This window comes from Bacillus rossius, chromosome 1, assembly GCF_032445375.1.
Source record: "Bacillus rossius redtenbacheri isolate Brsri chromosome 1, Brsri_v3, whole genome shotgun sequence".
In the NCBI taxonomy this organism is placed as follows: domain Eukaryota; kingdom Metazoa; phylum Arthropoda; class Insecta; order Phasmatodea; family Bacillidae; genus Bacillus; species Bacillus rossius.
This window is the reverse complement of record NC_086330.1, coordinates 4143414-4162093: the sequence shown is the minus strand read 5'-3', so window position 1 is coordinate 4162093 and position 18680 is coordinate 4143414. Positions and strand designations below refer to the sequence as shown.

Genomic DNA, 18680 nt, shown 5'->3' with positions numbered 1-18680 from the left:
TACGAAAATAGCACTCTTGCACTGGCATGCTGTCCATTCATCAACAATCAGGTAATTAGAGTTACAAAAATAGCACTCCGGCACTGGCGTGCTGTCCATTCGTCTCCACTCAGGTAATTAGAGTTACAAAAATAGCACTCCGGCACTGGCGTGCTGTCCATTCGTCTCCACTCAGGTAATTAGAGTTACGAAAATAGCACTCTGGCACTGGCATGCTGTCCATTCATCAACACTAAGGTAATTAGATTTACAAAAATAGCACTCCGTCACTGGCGTCCTGTTCATTCGTCTCCACTCAGGTAATTAGAGTTACGAAAATAGCACTCTTGCACTGGCAAGCTGTCCATTCATTAACAATCAGGTGATTAGAGTTACAAAAAAAGCACTCCGGCACTGGCGTGCTGTCCATTCGTCTCCACTCAGGTAATTAGAGTTACGAAAATAGCACTCTGGCACTGGCATGCTGTCCATTCATCAACACTCAGATAATTAGAGTTACGAAAATAGCACTCTGGCACTGGCATGCTGTCCATTCATCAACACTAAGGTAATTAGAGTTACAAAAATAGCACTCCGTCACTGGCGTGCTGTTCATTCGTCTCCACTCAGGTAATTAGAGTTACGAAAATAGCACTCTGGCACTGGCATGCTGTCCATTCATCAACACTAAGGTAATTAGATTTACAAAAATAGCACTCCGTCACTGGCGTGCTGTCCATTCGTCTCCACTCAGGTAATTAGAGTTACGAAAATAGCACTCTGGCACTGGCATGCTGTCCATTCATCAACACTCAGATAATTAGAGTTACAAAAATAGCACTCCGGCACTGGCGTGCTGTCCATTCGTCTCCACTCAGGTAATTAGAGTTACAAAAATAGCACTCCGGCACTGGCGTGCTGTCCATTCATCAACACTCAGGTAATTAGAGTTACAAAACTAGCACTCCGGCACTGGCGTGCTGTCCATTCGTCTCCACTCAGGTAATTAGAGTTACGAAAATAGCACTCTGGCACTGGCATGCTGTCCATTCATCAACACTAAGGTAATTAGAGTTACAAAAATAGCACTCCGTCACTGGCATGCTGTCCATTCGTCTCCACTCAGGTAATTAGAGTTACGAAAATAGCACTCTGGCACTGGCATGCTGTCCATTCCTCACCACTCAGGTAATTAGAGTTACGAAAATAGCACTCTTGCACTGGCAAGCTGTCCATTCATCAACAATCAGGTGATTAGAGTTACAAAAAAAGCACTCCGGCACTGGCGTGCTGTCCATTCGTCTCCACTAAGGTAATTAGAGTTACAAAAATAGCACTCCGGCACTGGCGTGCTGTCCATTCGTCTCCACTCAGGTAATTAGAGTTACAAAAATAGCACTCCGTCACTGGTGTGCTGTCCATTCGTCTCCACTCAGGTAATTAGAGTTACGAAAATAGCACTCTGGAACTGGCATGCTGTCCATTCATCAACACTAAGGTAATTAGAGTTACAAAAATAGCACTCCGTCACTGGCGTGCTGTCCATTCGTCTCCACTCAGGTAATTAGAGTTACGAAAATAGCACTCTGGCACTGGCATGCTGTCCATTCATCAACACTCAGGTAATTAGAGTTACAAAAATAGCACTCCGGCACTGGCGTGCTGTCCATTCCTCACCACTCAGGTAATTAGAGTTACGAAAATAGCACTCCTGCACTGGCATGCTGTCCATTCATCAACAATCAGGTAATTAGAGTTACAAAAAAAGCACTCCGGCACTGGCGTGCTGTCCATTCGTCTCTACTCAGGTAATTAGAGTTACGAAAATAGCACTCCGGCACTGGCATGCTGTCCATTCCTCACCACTCAGGTAATTAGAGTTACGAAAATAGCACTCTTGCACTGGCATGCTGTCCATTCATCAACAATCAGGTAATTAGAGTTACAAAAATAGCACTCCGGCACTGGCGTGCTGTCCATTCGTCTCCACTCAGGTAATTAGAGTTACAAAAATAGCACTCCGGCACTGGCGTGCTGTCCATTCGTCTCCACTCAGGTAATTAGAGTTACGAAAATAGCACTCTGGCACTGGCATGCTGTCCATTCATCAACACTAAGGTAATTAGATTTACAAAAATAGCACTCCGTCACTGGCGTGCTGTTCATTCGTCTCCACTCAGGTAATTAGAGTTACGAAAATAGCACTCTGGCACTGGCATGCTGTCCATTCATCAACACTCAGATAATTAGAGTTACAAAAATAGCACTCCGGCACTGGCGTGCTGTCCATTCATCAACAATCAGGTGATTAGAGTTACAAAAAAAGCACTCCGGCACTGGCGTGCTGTCCATTCGTCTCCACTCAGGTAATTAGAGTTACAAAAATAGTACTCCGGCACTGGCGTGCTGTCCATTCGTCTCCACTCAGGTAATTAGAGTTACAAAAATAGCACTCCGTCACTGGCGTGCTGTCCATTCGTCTCCACTCAGGTAATTAGAGTTACGAAAATAGCACTCTGGCACTGGCATGCTGTCCATTCATCAACACTAAGGTAATTAGAGTTACAAAAATAGCACTCCGTCACTGGCGTGCTGTCCATTCGTCTCCACTCAGGTAATTAGAGTTACGAAAATAGCACTCTGGCACTGGCATGCTGTCCATTCATCAACACTAAGGTAATTAGATTTACAAAAATAGCACTCCGTCACTGGCGTGCTGTACATTCGTCTCCACTCAGGTAATTAGAGTTACGAAAATAGCACTCTGGCACTGGCATGCTGTCCATTCATCAACACTCAGATAATTAGAGTTACAAAAATAGCACTCCGGCACTGGCGTGCTGTCCATTCGTCTCCACTCAGGTAATTAGAGTTACAAAAATAGCACTCCGGCACTGGCGTGCTGTCCATTCATCAACACTCAGGTAATTAGAGTTACAAAACTAGCACTCCGGCACTGGCGTGCTGTCCATTCGTCTCCACTAAGGTAATTAGAGTTACGAAAATAGCACTCTGGCACTGGCATGCTGTCCATTCATCAACACTAAGGTAATTAGAGTTACAAAAATAGCACTCCGTCACTGGCATGCTGTCCATTCGTCTCCACTCAGGTAATTAGAGTTACGAAAATAGCACTCTGGCACTGGCATGCTGTCCATTCATCAACACTCAGGTAATTAGAGTTACAAAAATAGCACTCCGTCACTGGCGTGCTGTCCATTCGTCTCCACTCAGGTAATTAGAGTTACAAAAATAGCACTCCGGCACTGGCGTGCTGTCCATTCATCAACACTCAGGTAATTAGAGTTACAAAAATAGCACTCCGGCACTGGCGTGCTGTCCATTCGACTCCACTCAAGTAATTAGAGTTACGAAAATAGCACTCTGGCACTGGCATGCTGTCCATTCATCAACACTCAGGTAATTAGAGTTACAAAAATAGCACTCTGTCACTGGCGTGCTGTCCATTCGTCTCCACTCAGGTAATTAGAGTTACGAAAATAGCACTCTGGCACTGGCATGCTGTCCATTCGTCTCCACTCAGGTAATTAGAGTTACAAAAATAGCACTCCGGCACTGACGTGCTGTCCATTCGTCTCCACTCAGGTAATTAGAGTTACGAAAATAGCACTCTTGCACTGGCATGCTGTCCATTCATCAACAATCAGGTAATTAGAGTTACAAAAATAGCACTCCGGCACTGGCGTTCTGTCCATTCGTCTCCACTCAGGTAATTAGAGTTACGAAAATAGCACTCCGGCACTGGCATGCTGTCCATTCATCACCACTCAGGTAATTAGAGTTACGAAAATAGCACTCTGGCACTGGCATGCTGTCCATTCATCAACACTCAGGTAATTAGAGTTACAAAAATAGCACTCCGGCACTGGCGTGCTGTCCATTCGTCTCCACTCAGGTAATTAGAGTTACAAAAATAGAACACCGGCACTGGCATGCTGTCCATTCATCAATACTCAGGTACAAAAATATTCAATGAAATTAGCCTCGTCATACCATCAGAATAGGTTATCCGTTTTCAAGTTTTTTAGTGCAAACATTGATTTCATTCCGCTGTTTTAGTACAAGAAGTATGTATCTGATGATCCATGAATAGTATTAAAAAGAGCTTTCTCCTAGGACCATGCGCAAGGGCTTGACGGAACTGTGTATTGTTTTTGCGAGAAATTTCCTACGCTTTCTACTGCAACATTTAATTCGTAATGGAACTGCTATAAAGGCAGTGCTTGCTTTTACTGCAGGGAACTGACAAAAAAAAATTGGAAAGGAAATATCCTGCAGTGTTTATTTTCTCTTTTGGTGAAGGGGACAGGTAAAAAATATATATATATACGGGAAGGAAAACATGGGTATAACAATAGTATACTTTTTCTTGTATTTTTTGTTAGATAATGCCAAGGCATTTGGTGAACAGGGTAGGAAAGCCACAAAGGCTGAAGAGGGGAAGAATGTGTGGGCTTGTGGACCCGCGAGATAGGCGGGGGCACTGACCCCGGCAGGTGGCGCAGCTGTGGTGGCACTTGAGGCAGCCGTAGTCGGACTTGAAGAAGCCGGCGGGGCAGTCGGGGTGGCACTGGCCCGCGGCCAGCTGCCAGCCGGCCGGGCACGTGATGCACTGGTCCCTGCGCGGGCCGCTGCACGTCCGGCAGCTCAGGAAGCACTCGGTGCACACGCCCCGGTCGCTGTAGTACCTGCGCACGTTCCGGCTCGATCAGTCGCGCTTCACATCACGACGACGAGGCGGTCTCTCTGTTCGTACAATGTGTTCGTTATTAGTTACTTGAAATAAAATAAAAAATGTAATCTTGAATGCATCTGTAAATATTTTTATGTACATAATAATTTCATTAGACTGAGCGAAGTTCAGTTATCCAGATATGACTATTTTTATCAGTGATTAGGATTAAAAATTATTCACGATACATACTACATATTTTCGTGTACACTAAGTGTTGGATGAACAAAAGAAATTTTCAAAACTTGAAATTCTACTGGTTCAATAAAATGCAAGGCCAGGGGTGTGTGTCTGTGTCTGTGTCTGTGTGTCTCTGTGTCTGTGTGTGTCTTGTGTGTGAATATAATTATTTAGAGCATTTTACACTACAGTACACTCCCGATTATCCGCAAAATTAAGTGGCAGGGCCACCGCAGATAGTGAAAATCGCAGATAATCCGCAAAAGAGCCGAAAATGGGAAACAAAAAAGGAAACATTAATGTTAATCTAAACATTTATGTACAGTAAAAGTTACAACTAACATACGACTAGAAACAAAGTGCGACAGAGACAAAAATAGCAACGCATGCCAGCCTACTGAGTGAGTTCCGAGAAGGCCTGTGGCGTTTCACTGTATACTGCACACGATACACTCGTCAGTAAAGTTCAAAATTTGCTCACTTGTAATAAAATACAGATTTACATATGTGCTGTATTTTTTCGTAGCATGCGCGGATAATCCGCACCGAGCATCATCCGCCCGCGGATAATAGGGAGTTTATTGTACTTTATATTTGTTCAATATAATTTTTTTCTCTTTTTCATTTTACTGTATTTCGCAAAAAAATTTCTCGGACTGCACTGAGGTAATGTTGTGTTCCACTCAAGCAAAGCAGAGTTAAAGGGATCGGCGGAAGCGTCTCACCCGTCGGCGCAGGTGGCCCGGCACTCCCCGCGCTGCAGGTGCAGGCCGGCGGCGCACGCCGTGCAGTTGGAGCGCGCCAGGCACTCCCGGCAGGTGTGCAGGCACGGCGCGCAGGCCCCCCGCTCCTGGTACCAGCCCGGCGCGCACGCCCCCACGCAGCGCTGCCCCTGGGCCAGCAGCGGCGCGGCGCACGACGCGCAGTCGTCCTCAGAGGGGCCCGCGCACGTCAGGCACGACGCGTGGCACGCCTGGCACCGGCCCTCCACCCAGAACTGGCCCGCTGGAACACCACATCCCCACGCTCGCTCACGGTCCGCAACTCCCCAGCACGCCTGCCCTCCGCCCAGACTGGCCCGCTGGGACACCACGTTCCCACGCTCGCTCACGGTCCAGCACGCCTGTCCTTCGCGGTCGTGAACTACGAGTGTGCGTGTGTGTGCCGACGTGCGCACGTCAGACACGACGAAACAAAGCATGCATTTGACAAAAAAAATGAGGGGGGGGTTGTCTGTAAAGTCAGTTTACGGACGATAATTTTACGTGATAACGTCATTAATACAAATATTTCTTAAAAAGTAATTAATTACATAACGCTGACATAAGAATCATATTGTTTTGTGTTTTTTAAGGCAGGGATTTATATTAAAAACACAATCAAGAAGGTTTTGCTGTTGGGCTATATGTATATCCCTACCGATTAATACTCTAAAATTTATTGACTTTCAAGACACACATTAGAACAGGTCTTGTTGCATCTATTATGTTCCCAAGTTTTTCATGATGAATGTATAGTAAAGCCCAAACATTAATATAAATGGCAACATTAATTTAATTTAAACATTAATCTAATCTAGACATTAAGTGAAATGATACAAATCACACAATTGTCAAAAACTTTTCTTTAAGGAGCCCGCCTCGTCAGGGGTGTATGTGTGTTAGTGAGGCGTGATGATAAGTTGGTGCTTCTAGCGCGGTGTCGCCTCTGGACTGGCGCGCAGTCTTCTTGTCGTCACAGGACAACTGTGAAATTTGAGCGGTGACCATAACATTATATGGCGGAGAAATTAAGATAAAGGTGTAATGCAAGTCCCTCAAGTACTTTCAAGAATCTGTACCGCTTGTTTTAAGTCTAAAAATTACTCTGAAAACATGCGTTTTAGCCATTTTAACTCTTCTAAAAATACAGTTTAAAAACTTAATCCGAAATCAAAAGTACTTTTCGGCCCTCAGCGAGCTATTAAACGCTTTTCGTAAGCGGACCCCCACTCAGATATCTTGAGTAGTTTTCAAATCGCGTTGTTTTCCCTAAAGCTCTGCGCACCGTGTGTGTGCCCGGGTAGGCGGAGCCCTCAACCATGTGTATAGGGATTACGTGTACACGTATGTAGAGCAGCAGGGACTGCACTCACTTGCCGCGCATCTGCCGCCGGCGTGCGCCACGCACCGCCCCTTCTTGCTCAGCGCCCAGCCGTCCGTGCAGCCGAGACACGCCGACCCGTCACACTCAGCGCAGCCCGGCGGGCAGCGCACGCACTCGCGCCGCTTGGCGTCCCCGTAGTGGCCGCGCGGGCAGGCCGGCACGCAGGAGCCGTCGTGGGCGTAGTGGCCGGCCTGGCAGGTGACGCACCGGTCTGCCCCCGCGCCCGTGCACGTCTCGCAGCTCGCGTCGCAGGGCTGGCAACTGTCCACAGGCGAACACACACGAGCGTCCAACACCGCTACCAAACATCACGGTCTCTCGAGACAGGAGGTGCAAGGGCTCATTTTGCTGGAGCAAGTTAATTTTTATTTTGGTTTTCCAGGGTTTCTCGACGCAGCTCAGGCTAATACTTGCATGGTTCCATGGCTGGTTCTTACCTTAACGTCCCTAAGTTGTGATGTTGCATGTCCACTAATTCCAAATAACGTTGCTGGTGAGTAGATGTAGGGATCAAAATAATATAAAAACAAATAAGCGCCTCAAGTCTACTAAGAAACCGAGCAAAGTAATTTATTTGAGCGCTTATGCCCATAGTCACCACTCTGCTTGATCCCCTCGTAACGACAGGCGAGTGATCCTCTGACCCCGAGATCGTGTCAAGACGCGCTCCACTGGCACGTCGTGCAGTGTGCTACCTGTAGTCCTCGGTCTCGTACGTGCGCGCGGGGCAGGCCGCGCGGCACCGGCCCCCGAACAGCACCAGGTGGTGGTCGCAGCTGGTGCAGCGGTCCGCGCGCTCCTGGCAGCTCGCGCAGTTCGGCTCGCACGGCACGCACTCGTCCTTGTCCGTCACTGGACAACAAGCAAACCCCACGCGTTCACCGTCTGGAGTCCGATTACTAGACACCTGCAAACTTCGCGGATTCATTCGGTGATGGGCTAGAATTCAAACACACATACCTCTTAGATGATTTTGCTAATGGCTTACTGTTCATCTGGACGAATATCTCAACCAGTTATAAACCCTTAAACCAAAGAAGGATCGAATCACAGACAAACCAGCTCAGACGACTTACAAGTCGGCAGCCAACGAACTTGCGTTATTTGCCCGAGTGTACAGGGGTATGTGCAGTCCATCCTGAAGGCCATCGAAACCGCGAATTTTGCAGGTCTCTACTGATTACTCAAAAAGATTTGGAATTAAAAAATGAATAGTTCAATGTTCGATTCGACATTTAAAATTTAATAATTTATTTCAGTATTTTTTTTCACCAAAAGACAGCTACTGAAAATTACTCACAAAACTTTAAATACTAAAAAAAGTGTAACATGTATGAAGCCAGAAGATTAAGTGAACACTTCAGATTTGTTTCATACAGCATAGTAAATACAAGTACATGCTTTTTATATGTAACTTATCATCTGTGATTATGACATATATTTCTTTTTCTTTATACTGTACCTTGCATCAATTTTTCTAGGATTCCTGTGAAAAACGAAAAACATATTTCACAGTATATTTAACTTTGATTAGAAAAATAATTGATATTCATACAAAAATTTATATTCAATCATATCTTTTTTCAATTTTAATTCAATAAACAGGATTTGCAGAAGCCTAGCATCGATTTAATTAAAACAATTCCACGTGGAAGAGTGCCGGAGAGTGAAGTTGGAAGCACGGAAGTGAAATGGTACTAAATTTTTCTTTCTAAATGTGTACATTTTGATTGGAGGCTACTGACACAACATATTTACTTTCATTTTGGTAAAGAAACAAAAAACGGGCAGTAAGACATGTAATTAAAAATATAAAAAAAATGGAAAGCAACCCAGAAATCTGCTGTCGCACGGGGACGCTGTTACTTAAACGTGACATCATTGTTTGCCTGGGGATTAAAGATTCACATCGCTTGGGTGTGACTCGGCTCGCAAAACCTCTATACTACTTGCAATCTAACCTGGCAGCCCGCTCTAAACGGCGGGCACGCGATCTCACTCCACACCAATGATGGTTACCAATGGACCCTTAGGGCCTCCCGCATGCCCCGAGTCCTGTGGTCGGAGGATTAAAGACACACTGTCTGGTAAAAGGCTTTATTGCTCGCGTTGCTTGATAAGACAAGCACTTGCCAGTTTCACACGGGAGTTAAACTGAGAGAGAGGCCAATGGCAAAATCGTCACACTTAGGTGCAGTCCAGGACACCACGTGACCTGGCCTCGAAGGAAGTATCGTAGTGTTGTTTAAAATGTCCTGTGGACTTAAGATATTTAGTTAAAGTAGTCTACCACCTGGAGTAGGCCTTGCAGAAGAAAGAAAAGGTTTATAAAAATTACTCTGTATGGCGGTTGTTAAACGATCAGTTAAGAAACACGGTGAGGTCAAAGAGGTGCAGACGACGCGTCCTACTGTGGGCAGCGATCGGAAGAGACTGGGATCAGAAAGCTTCAGATTTACCGTTAGGCAATGAACAATAACATGGAGGAACAAAGTAGCGAAGCAAAGCCCTTACAGCTCTTAACACTAATTTAAACATATTTTTCCTGAATAAATATTACTTAGAAAAAAATTATCTATTTCTATTTTAGTTCAAAAAAAAAAGTCTGCCCACTTCGGGTAGTTCAGAAATCAGCCGTTCATGGCGCTGCTCAGTCCTTATGTCTAACTTGTGAACTTAAACACACTACGAAGCAGTAAAAGAAAAGATAAAGAATGACGACTAATTGTTTAAATAGTAATTACGATAGAGGTGCGTGGCACAGGCCCCATTAATGCACCTCTTGCAAGGCAGACAAACATACGAAACGCACGTACGCACTCGACAGGCGGTGAATGGATGGCGATGGACATTGGGCTTAAAGGAGGGCATAGCCCGGACATCAAATCAGAGGATAGTACTTATCCTATTATTATATTTGTTTCAAAAATATTACATTAAAAATCACGGGCAGAGATACCAGGGCGACCAGGGGGGTCCGAAACCCCATGGAATTAAGAAGCCCCTCACTGGAGGGGCCCGCTTGAGCTTGCAAAATACTGACTGCGTAACCAGGTTGATAAAAATAAACGTCTAAACTATGTTTTATGGAAAAATTTCTGTATATTTTAAAGTTTTTATGCATATAGGCCAACATATGGGCAGTATAAAACATAAAAGCACCCTATCCAGAGATGAATTGTATCAGTTAAAACCCACGCGAAAACTCAGCGGCCGCGCGGGCTTTCCCTTGAAAATACAACAGATTTGCGCTCTTGTTAAGAATCTTACCAATGCTTTCATACCTAATACTGCTTATTGTACTTCTGAGTTACAGGTTATCAAGGTCGGGGGTAACCAGTCTCTAGACTTCACAGGGGACCAAAGATTTCGCAGGAGCTCCTGAAGTGTTAGATAAAATGTAAAAGCCAATGTGGGATTTCACTTTTCAAAACGCTTGAGGTGACGGGACATCCAAGCACAGCAGGCCCGGGCCGCGTGTGTACCAACTTGCAAAAGTTCACCATTTTCTGGCGCTGGGTTGGATTCCACAGACTTGAACCAAAGTTAAGTGCAAATTATCAGCTGGCTGCTACTACTACATGTATTACTTTCTATCCCTGTTGCGCATGAGTGGGTCATATCTAATGGGTAAACCGTTAGTTTTTTTTCAGCATCTGCAGGTTATTTCCGGATACGCCCATTAGCTCTGGATTCAATAATAAATTTAATGAGTTTTTCTAGCCAAAATATAGATAAATCGTCATTTTTATGAAACTTTGCATCTGGGTGGTAAAAATGTTTTTTTTTTTTTTAATTTAAAAAAAATAATTTTGGAAAAAAAAAATTATGATTGTAATTTAGGACCAGATAACCCCACCTTGTGTAACACACAAAACTACTCGCGACAATCTCTTTTGACTACTCAATTGTTTGTGTATAAGAACCTGACTACGTCAACCTCTAACCATGCTAGGCTTTGTGGATGTGATAGCGCCTCGACTGACAATATCTTTTGACTGCACAATCATTTGTGTATAATAGCCTGACTACGTCAACCCCTAACCATGCTAGGCTTTGTGGATGTGACAGCGCCTCGACTGCACAATCGCTTGTGTACAAGAGCCCGACTGCGGCACGGGGCTGGCGCGGCCGGGCGCGGCGGAGGGGCTGCCGACCTTGGAAGTAGCCCTCGGGGCACTGCTGCAGGCACACGGCGAGGTCGGTGATGCGCAGGTGACCCGCCGCGCAGGTCAGGCAGCTGTCCTGGCCCGCGCCCGCGCACGTTTCGCACGACTCGTGGCAGGCACGGCACGCCCCGCTGCGGTCGGGGAAGCTGCGCGGGGGGCAGGCCGCCACGCACGTCCTGCCACAAAGCACGGCACACACACGCTTGACGACCTGCAGCTGCGCGTTCCTGCTACCTCATCTCTGCTCGGACACTCGCCAGCAGTAACGGAGGAGAACCTTCCTTCACCGGTCCATTCTGCACTGATAAACTCATTCCTTGATTTGGCACATATTACAACTTGTATTAAATGCTAAGTATACAAATTAAAAACAGTAGATTTACAACAACGTGCTATATCTATATGTACTCATAATAAAACTGTTTGAAGCAAAAAGTCTGCACATTGGATAAAAGGATGGATAAAACTATTAAGAAGTCAAAAATATACTTTTGATTTTTTTTTATCTGTTTGTTTGTCTGTTTGTTTGAGCATCAATCAAAAACTACTGGATGGATTTTGAAGATTTTTTTTTTTTTTTTTTTTTTTTTTAATGGAAAGCACTTCAGGCTAACTTAGAAACTAGGCTAGGTCTTAATACAGAATTTTCCACCCCTTAGGGCTCTTTCACACGGAGAGCCGTGCGGCTCGCACTCGCGAGCGGGAGCTTTTTCCGCTCCTACCTTCCACTCTTTCACACGGAGAGCCATTTCGGCTAGGGCGCTAGCCATTGCGTAGTCGCAAGTAAGCATTGGAATGGATCGTACACGTGTCGTGGCCATGTATCTTCTTTACCGTAGGCGACGTCTTCGACGACAAAAACCCCGATGTACCAAAACGTATTGGGTACATCCTATTAATCAAAGGCGCGATGAAACAGGTGTTTTTGCCACGCTTTATCAAGAACTTCGATGAGATGGCAACAAGTTTTACAACTACTTTCGAATGTCATTGGCCTCATTTGATGAGCTCCTTGGGAAGATCAAGAATAGTATCCAGCTCGAAAATACTAACATGAGGAACTGCATTCAGCCTGAACTGAGGCTGGCTGCAACATTAAGGTAAGTAAATCGCACTGTCTAAACAGAAAATTTATGTAAACCATGGCCACCAACTCCTACACAAACTAAAATTCAATTTAATTGAACTAAAAAATCTTGAGAGAGAATAATTATAATAAACTCATATGTTCTTTAATTTGCAGCATTCTTTATTGCGAATAAATTTAGCAATATATATATTAAGCTTAAATAATGCACACTGAAACCTCAAAGTTTGTATATAAGTAATACAAAAGTTATTTCTAAAAATAATAATTAAAAAATAGAAAAATTTAAGGTATTGAAAATAGACAATATAGACAATGAAAGAATAATTAGGTAGGCAAACACATACTAATTGAAACCAGACAATTGCACTATCGTCCCATATCCTGTGGAAATGGAGTCTGTGTTGGAGACGTGGTTGTGGTATTGCTTGGGCTGGGAGAGGGCACACATGAGGTGGTGGGCATTATATGCGAGTAGTTGTAGCAACTATGATTGGATTGCTGAGGAGTGCTTGGTTGTCCCCATGCAAAAGGCTGATTTGTCTGGTTTGGATCGATAACAAATGTAACAGCGGAGTGAGGTGGATTATTCCTTGCAGATTTTATTTTCTGAATCAAATTCAGTGCACCAGCTTGGAATTCGAGTACCTCATCATCAGTGAAGGTTTCCAGTGTTGGCACTAGTCCTTGCATGAAACAAATGTGTCTGTTTGGGGTTTCGAGTAAATGCAGCATTTTCTGCTCAAATTCGTCAGGGTGGCTTCTGGGTGTTTCTTTTCGTCCCTTCTTGTTTGTTGAAAGAACCTCCCTTTGTTGGGTACGGCTTTCCGGATTCGAGGGTACCGCACCTACGGTAAACTGTTGTTGATCCTCAGCTTCACCTTCTACACTTCCGAGGCAACTTCCTGGGTCACTGTTGTCACTGACAAGAGAATCTTCAGTCACCCTCCGTTCAAAAACTTTCCTTAAGAAATCCATTTGGTCGTGGTAAACATACTTCTTGATTTTTGAAGCGGGGGCTCCTGATTTCCTCGCATTTTTTGCTCTGTCGAGTGCTTTTCTGTATCCATCTCTGATAGTTTTCCATTTAGTCGTTAAGTCCTTTTCTGCAACAAAAAAGAAATGATTCGTGTGACAACATAGTGAATTACCACTAGTATTTTCACAATTTTGTTGTTTATTTTCATGTTAACTTGTTTTAGTTTATTATATTTACATAATGAAATAATAAAAATGATGTCAAACAACTAACTCGATAGTAACTGCAATTGATAAATAGGGAATTCGTATTTTGCATAACCGTATGGCCAATTTTCGTCCTTATTGTGTTAATAGGCTATAGTTTTTTTTACCAATCAACTGATAAATGATCTTGCACTATTACTATCTTTTCAGGTACCTTGCAAGTGGTTGCACATTCACCGAGCTACATTACATGTTCAGAATCGGAATATCAACTGCATCCATGATTGTGAGAAGCGTTTGCGAAGCCATTTGGGCAACAATGAAAGCGGAAGTGCTCCCAGTCCCGACAAAAGAACAGTGGGAAAGCATTGCAGCAGGTTTTGAAAAAAAAGCTAACTTCCCACATTGCCTTGGTGCTGTTGATGGGAAACATATACGTTTGGTATGCCCTTTCAAAAGTGGATCCATGTACTACAATTACAAGGAATATTTTTCTGTGGTCCTCATGGCCATAGTGGATTCTGAGTACCGCTTTGTGTACGTGGATATTGGCAGCTACGGAAAGGATTGCGACTCTTCGGTTTTTCAACGTTCGAGACTTTGGAGTTCAATCGAAAATGGAACTCTTGAACTTCCGACCGATAAATGTCTTCCTGGTGCAATGGGACTTCAACTACCTCATGTTTTCATCGCTGATGAAGCTTTCGGGTTGCACAGAAACTTGTTGAGACCCTTTGGAGGACGACATCTTTCAGTTGAAAAGAGAGTATTCAACTACCGTTTAAGTAGGGCAAGACGTTTTGCAGAATGCGGATTTGGAATTTTATCAAACAAATGGCGAATCCTTCACCGGGCAATCAATGTGCAGCCAGATTTCGCTGTAGACATTGTTAAATGTTGTATTGTACTCCATAATTTCGTTCGTGACAGAGATGGTTTTGCATTCGAAGACACTATGACAATTACAGGACTGGAGGATGTACAACAGCAACAAGGAGTGCGAGGAACTTTGTCCGCCAACAATGTCAGAAATGCGTTCTGCAATTATTTCATGTCACCTGTTGGTGCTGTACCATGGCAGATGAATGCAATTTAATTATGTAATGCAACAATGTCAAAAATGTCTTCTGTAATTGTTTTAAGTTACTTGTTGTTGCTGTAACATTGCATATTAATTTAACACTGTAATGCAACAATGTCAGAAATAATTTCTGCGGTACTTTGCAGCGCCGCGTTTTTATTATTTTTTTTATTTTATTTGTAGGTACCTGCCCAGTAACAAGATATGTAAAATGAACAGAAACAAACAGTTCATTAAATAAAAAAAAACACAAAAATTGATGTAGCTTCATATTTGAGTACTTATTTTACTTGGCTGGTGCACTGCCGTGCATTCAGACTCAAAATTATTTTATAAATATGTGTATACTAAAATATACGTATATACATAAATACGTAAATACAATTTCAATTAATATGTGTTTTCCTTTCACCTTACCGTATTTCTTTTTCTCAGGCCCGGACAATGTTTCAAATTCACCGTTGATTTCTTCACACACTTCCCTCCAATTTCTAGCCACTTCATTCCGGTCCTTGTATAACTCGGTACTTTTGTCCCAAAGGGTGGGCCGGATACGCACTGAATTAATTAAGAACTCGACATCAACATCCATCTTGAAAGCGAGAGACTGAGGAGCGAGAGCTATTGTCGCCCTTCGTGTGAATGCCCCCACTCCTCCCTTTGCATTCCGAGGATGAAGCGCGACCCCCGCCCACAGCGCACGGCTCGCGATGCGCGAATCCGGCTCGAGATGCACGAGCCTTGCCGGCCCTCGCTCGCGCGCCCTGAAGGCCCGCGCTCCCCGTGTGGAAGCTCCAGTTGCACTCTCTGCATTTCAGTCTCGCGCGCCTCGCTCCCGCTCGCGAGTGCGAGCCGCACGGCTCTCCGTGTGAAAGAGGCCTAAGTGTTAAAAAAAAGAGGTAACTATGGTTAAACTATAATTATTATATCTCTAAAACGAATCAAGCTTAAGAAAAGTTAGTGGCTACCAATAATTAACATTCAAAAACTACCTCCCACAATTTTTATATTTTGCAAAATTCAGCCCATTATAAATGAACAAAAAAATTATATGTGTATTTTGATTAATAATCATATCTCAGAATTAAATTATCAAGCATAGTAATATATTTTGTCTACAATAATGAACATACGAAAACTACCAACTAAAACTTTACCATTTAGCGAAATTCCAGCCATACAGTGTGAAAAAGGGGTGAATATGGTTTAAAGATAAATGATTTAAACTTCAAATTTAATCAAGCAAAGTAAAAAAAAAATGAGGATTCATAAACACATTGGCCGAGACCAGACATGCGCGGAGTCATCAGAGACGTGTGGCCACAAGTCGCCAACCCCGTGGTATCCGTGTGTGTTAAGCGGTGTGGCGTGCCCGACGCCTAGAGCGGGCCAGATCTTAATAAATTAGCTCGATCTAATCAGAGGACCAATATCTCGCCTCACACAGGCCACGTAACGCCCTGACCGGGAGTCTCAGCCGGGTCCACGTGCCCACTCACGTGGTGGCGCCCACTACAAACAGCCTCGCGTAAGCAGCTGTGTCCTCAAATTTCTCTGTTAATACGCAGATAATGTGAACATGAAGCCACTAGCTGATAAGCAGTCCGAACAGAAGGCCAGATGCTACGATGCTACAAGAGCAGTCCGAACAGAAGGCCAGATGCTACGATGCTACGGTGCCACGAGGAGTCGGCCCACTCACGTGTCGATGCGGTGGTTGCGGCAGCGTACGCACTGGGCCGGTCCCGGGCCGCGGCAGCCCTGCGCGTCGCACTCCGGGTCGCAGTGGGCCTCCGCGCCGGCGCTGGTGCTGTTGCCCTCGCCGTCGAGGGGCACGGACACCTCCTGCGCCTCGCTGCCCGCCGCGCTGTACACGTCCGAGAAGCTGTGGAAGCCCGGCTGGCCGTACGCGTCGCCGAACTCGTCGCCGGCCGCCGTCGACGCGCTGGGGAAGGCGAACGGCAGCTGCGACGCGGCCTGGGGGCGCGCCAAGGACGCCGCGGGGTACGCCCCCGGCGCGCCCGTCGGCCGCAGCCGGATGGGGTTGGTGGCCGTTCCGTAGAAGATGAGCTGCCACTTCTTCAGCAGGCCTGCGAGAAGCCGGCCGTCACCACGCGGTCCCTCACGTCGCACGGTCGTGAGCTGTCACCTCACGCCACGACGATAAAGAACACTACTGGATACGCCATGATGAAGCAGCTGGGCAGCCTAGCATGGGACTGAAGCTGGCATGCAAGTTTTTCTCCGAGAGTTGTTCCAGTGCCAAATCTGTCTTCTGATCGGTCACTGTGTCCAGCATGCTGGTGAGGCCATCCTACGGACCTCCTAGCAGTCTTGCCAATCATCACAGGGAATACTTTGTATCTCCTGCCAATGGGATGCACATGTGTTTCAAGTTGACAAAAATATTTTTTTTGGAATTTCTCTCAGGGAAATTTATTTTACCTTACCTAAACGTCAAACTTGATAAAAAAATTACAAAAATTAATAAAGACCACACGCTTTCACGGCCATTGGGTTGTAGTCACGTCGAAGGCAACGTAACTGCTACCCTGATGATGGCGACTTCATCATCGGCCGAAACTACGGTGATATGTTTGCCTTCAACGTGGCTACAACCCAGAAGCCAAAGCAACTCCATTTTAAAAATTTTTGCTTCTTTTAATTTGAATACATGACACTGAAAAAGTTATAACTACCTACATCATGAAGCCAGAGATTTGAATTTAAATCTGAAAAAGGTGGAAAGTAATCTGAACGAAATAAAATATTAACTGAATATAACAAGCATTTTAAACAATTAAAATATGGGTATTTTGTGTGAAAAGAAGTTGTAACACACGAATAAGTATAAATTTTGATACATGTATTATATATTATCTGAAATTTTATAAACAGAACTCTTATATTTCAATCTGATTAAATCAAACCCGGATAAAGTCGGTGAAAATGCAGCCTATTTCCGCTCACACAGTGTCGATCTGAGATCATTGCTATGAAGCGACGCGAGAGTTGGTTCACATCGGGGTTCCCAATAATCTTCATTCGGTGCATTCTTTTGGTGCTCACAACTCAATGGTGCAACAGAAAATGTGATCGAATGATGATCAAACCAGCTTATGAATCCAGATCATGCCTGAACTCTAATTGAGTAAATGACCTTTAAGTTAGTGATCGTAGGATTGCTATGAATTTAGACGTAGTTATGCCAATATTTTAAATTCTACAACCAACTTCCATATATAGTTCATTGAAATAAACTGATTGAAGCTTGCATATTAAAGTGTCATTTGCAGAATCTAATAGCTACTTACTGCATTTCTAGGGAGCATATTACCACCTATTATCCATTTGCATTTACCTGTTTGAGCAACAGAGCCGAAAATGTGACTCAGCAAAGTAAGCAAAGAAATATGGAACAGGTTTTTTTTTTAATTCCATGTAAATTAAATCACTTGATAAATCTACATGTAGACTTGACTAGTCTACATTGAACAGTGTGTAATATGTATACTAAGAAAAGATTATTTAGGTAATGCACCTTCCTAAGGCATGGCACAGTAATCAATGGTTTATTCTAAAAATTTCAGTGTGGCATGCAACATAAAACTTTTAAATTGCAGTGTGCAAATTATTAAGTCATCTTAGAGGTTTTTTGCAGTTCAAATCAATTTGCCGTAAAACAAAAAGTTTAGATTGTTTGAAAGAAGTTTGTAGATTTGTCATTTAATCTTTAAATTAGTAAGAATAATGTATTTTACTCAATTTTAACAAGTTTTACTTACTTCTCTTAGATGAGACTGATGGAGTCATGTGTTAGAAGATGATAAAATGTCACATTTACAGTCGCTCATTTGCAACATTACTGGCCGATGTATTTTCCCGGGACAGGCAGTGGAGAGTAATGGCCCACGGAAGAACATCACCCTCAATAAAATGTCACATTTACAGTCGCTCATTTGCAACATTACTGGCCGATGTATTTTCCCGGGACAGGCAGTGGAGAGTAATGGCCCACGGAAGAACATCACCCTCAATAAAATGTCACATTTACAGTCGCTCATTTGCAACATTACTGGCCGATGTATTTTCCCGGGACAG

General features: G+C 44.1%; 1 protein-coding gene across 5 annotated transcripts in view; it reads right to left on the bottom strand.

Moving 5' to 3' along the window:
- LOC134531323 (furin-like protease 2) overlaps positions 1-18680 on the bottom strand; it is a 210219-nt gene that overhangs the window by 9748 nt on the left and 181791 nt on the right. For 4 of the 5 annotated variants that reach the window (XM_063367021.1, XM_063367027.1, XM_063367040.1 and 1 more), the window contains 6 exons: positions 16282-16669; positions 11215-11402; positions 7753-7909; positions 7047-7318; positions 5638-5917; positions 4489-4688 (listed from right to left, as the gene is read on the bottom strand). In XM_063367021.1, coding sequence (XP_063223091.1) covers positions 4489-4688; positions 5638-5917; positions 7047-7318; positions 7753-7909; positions 11215-11402; positions 16282-16669 — 1485 coding nt within the window. The remainder of the gene's footprint in view (positions 1-4488; positions 4689-5637; positions 5918-7046; positions 7319-7752; positions 7910-11214; positions 11403-16281; positions 16670-18680) is intronic. The other variant, XM_063367033.1, reaches the window with a different exon arrangement.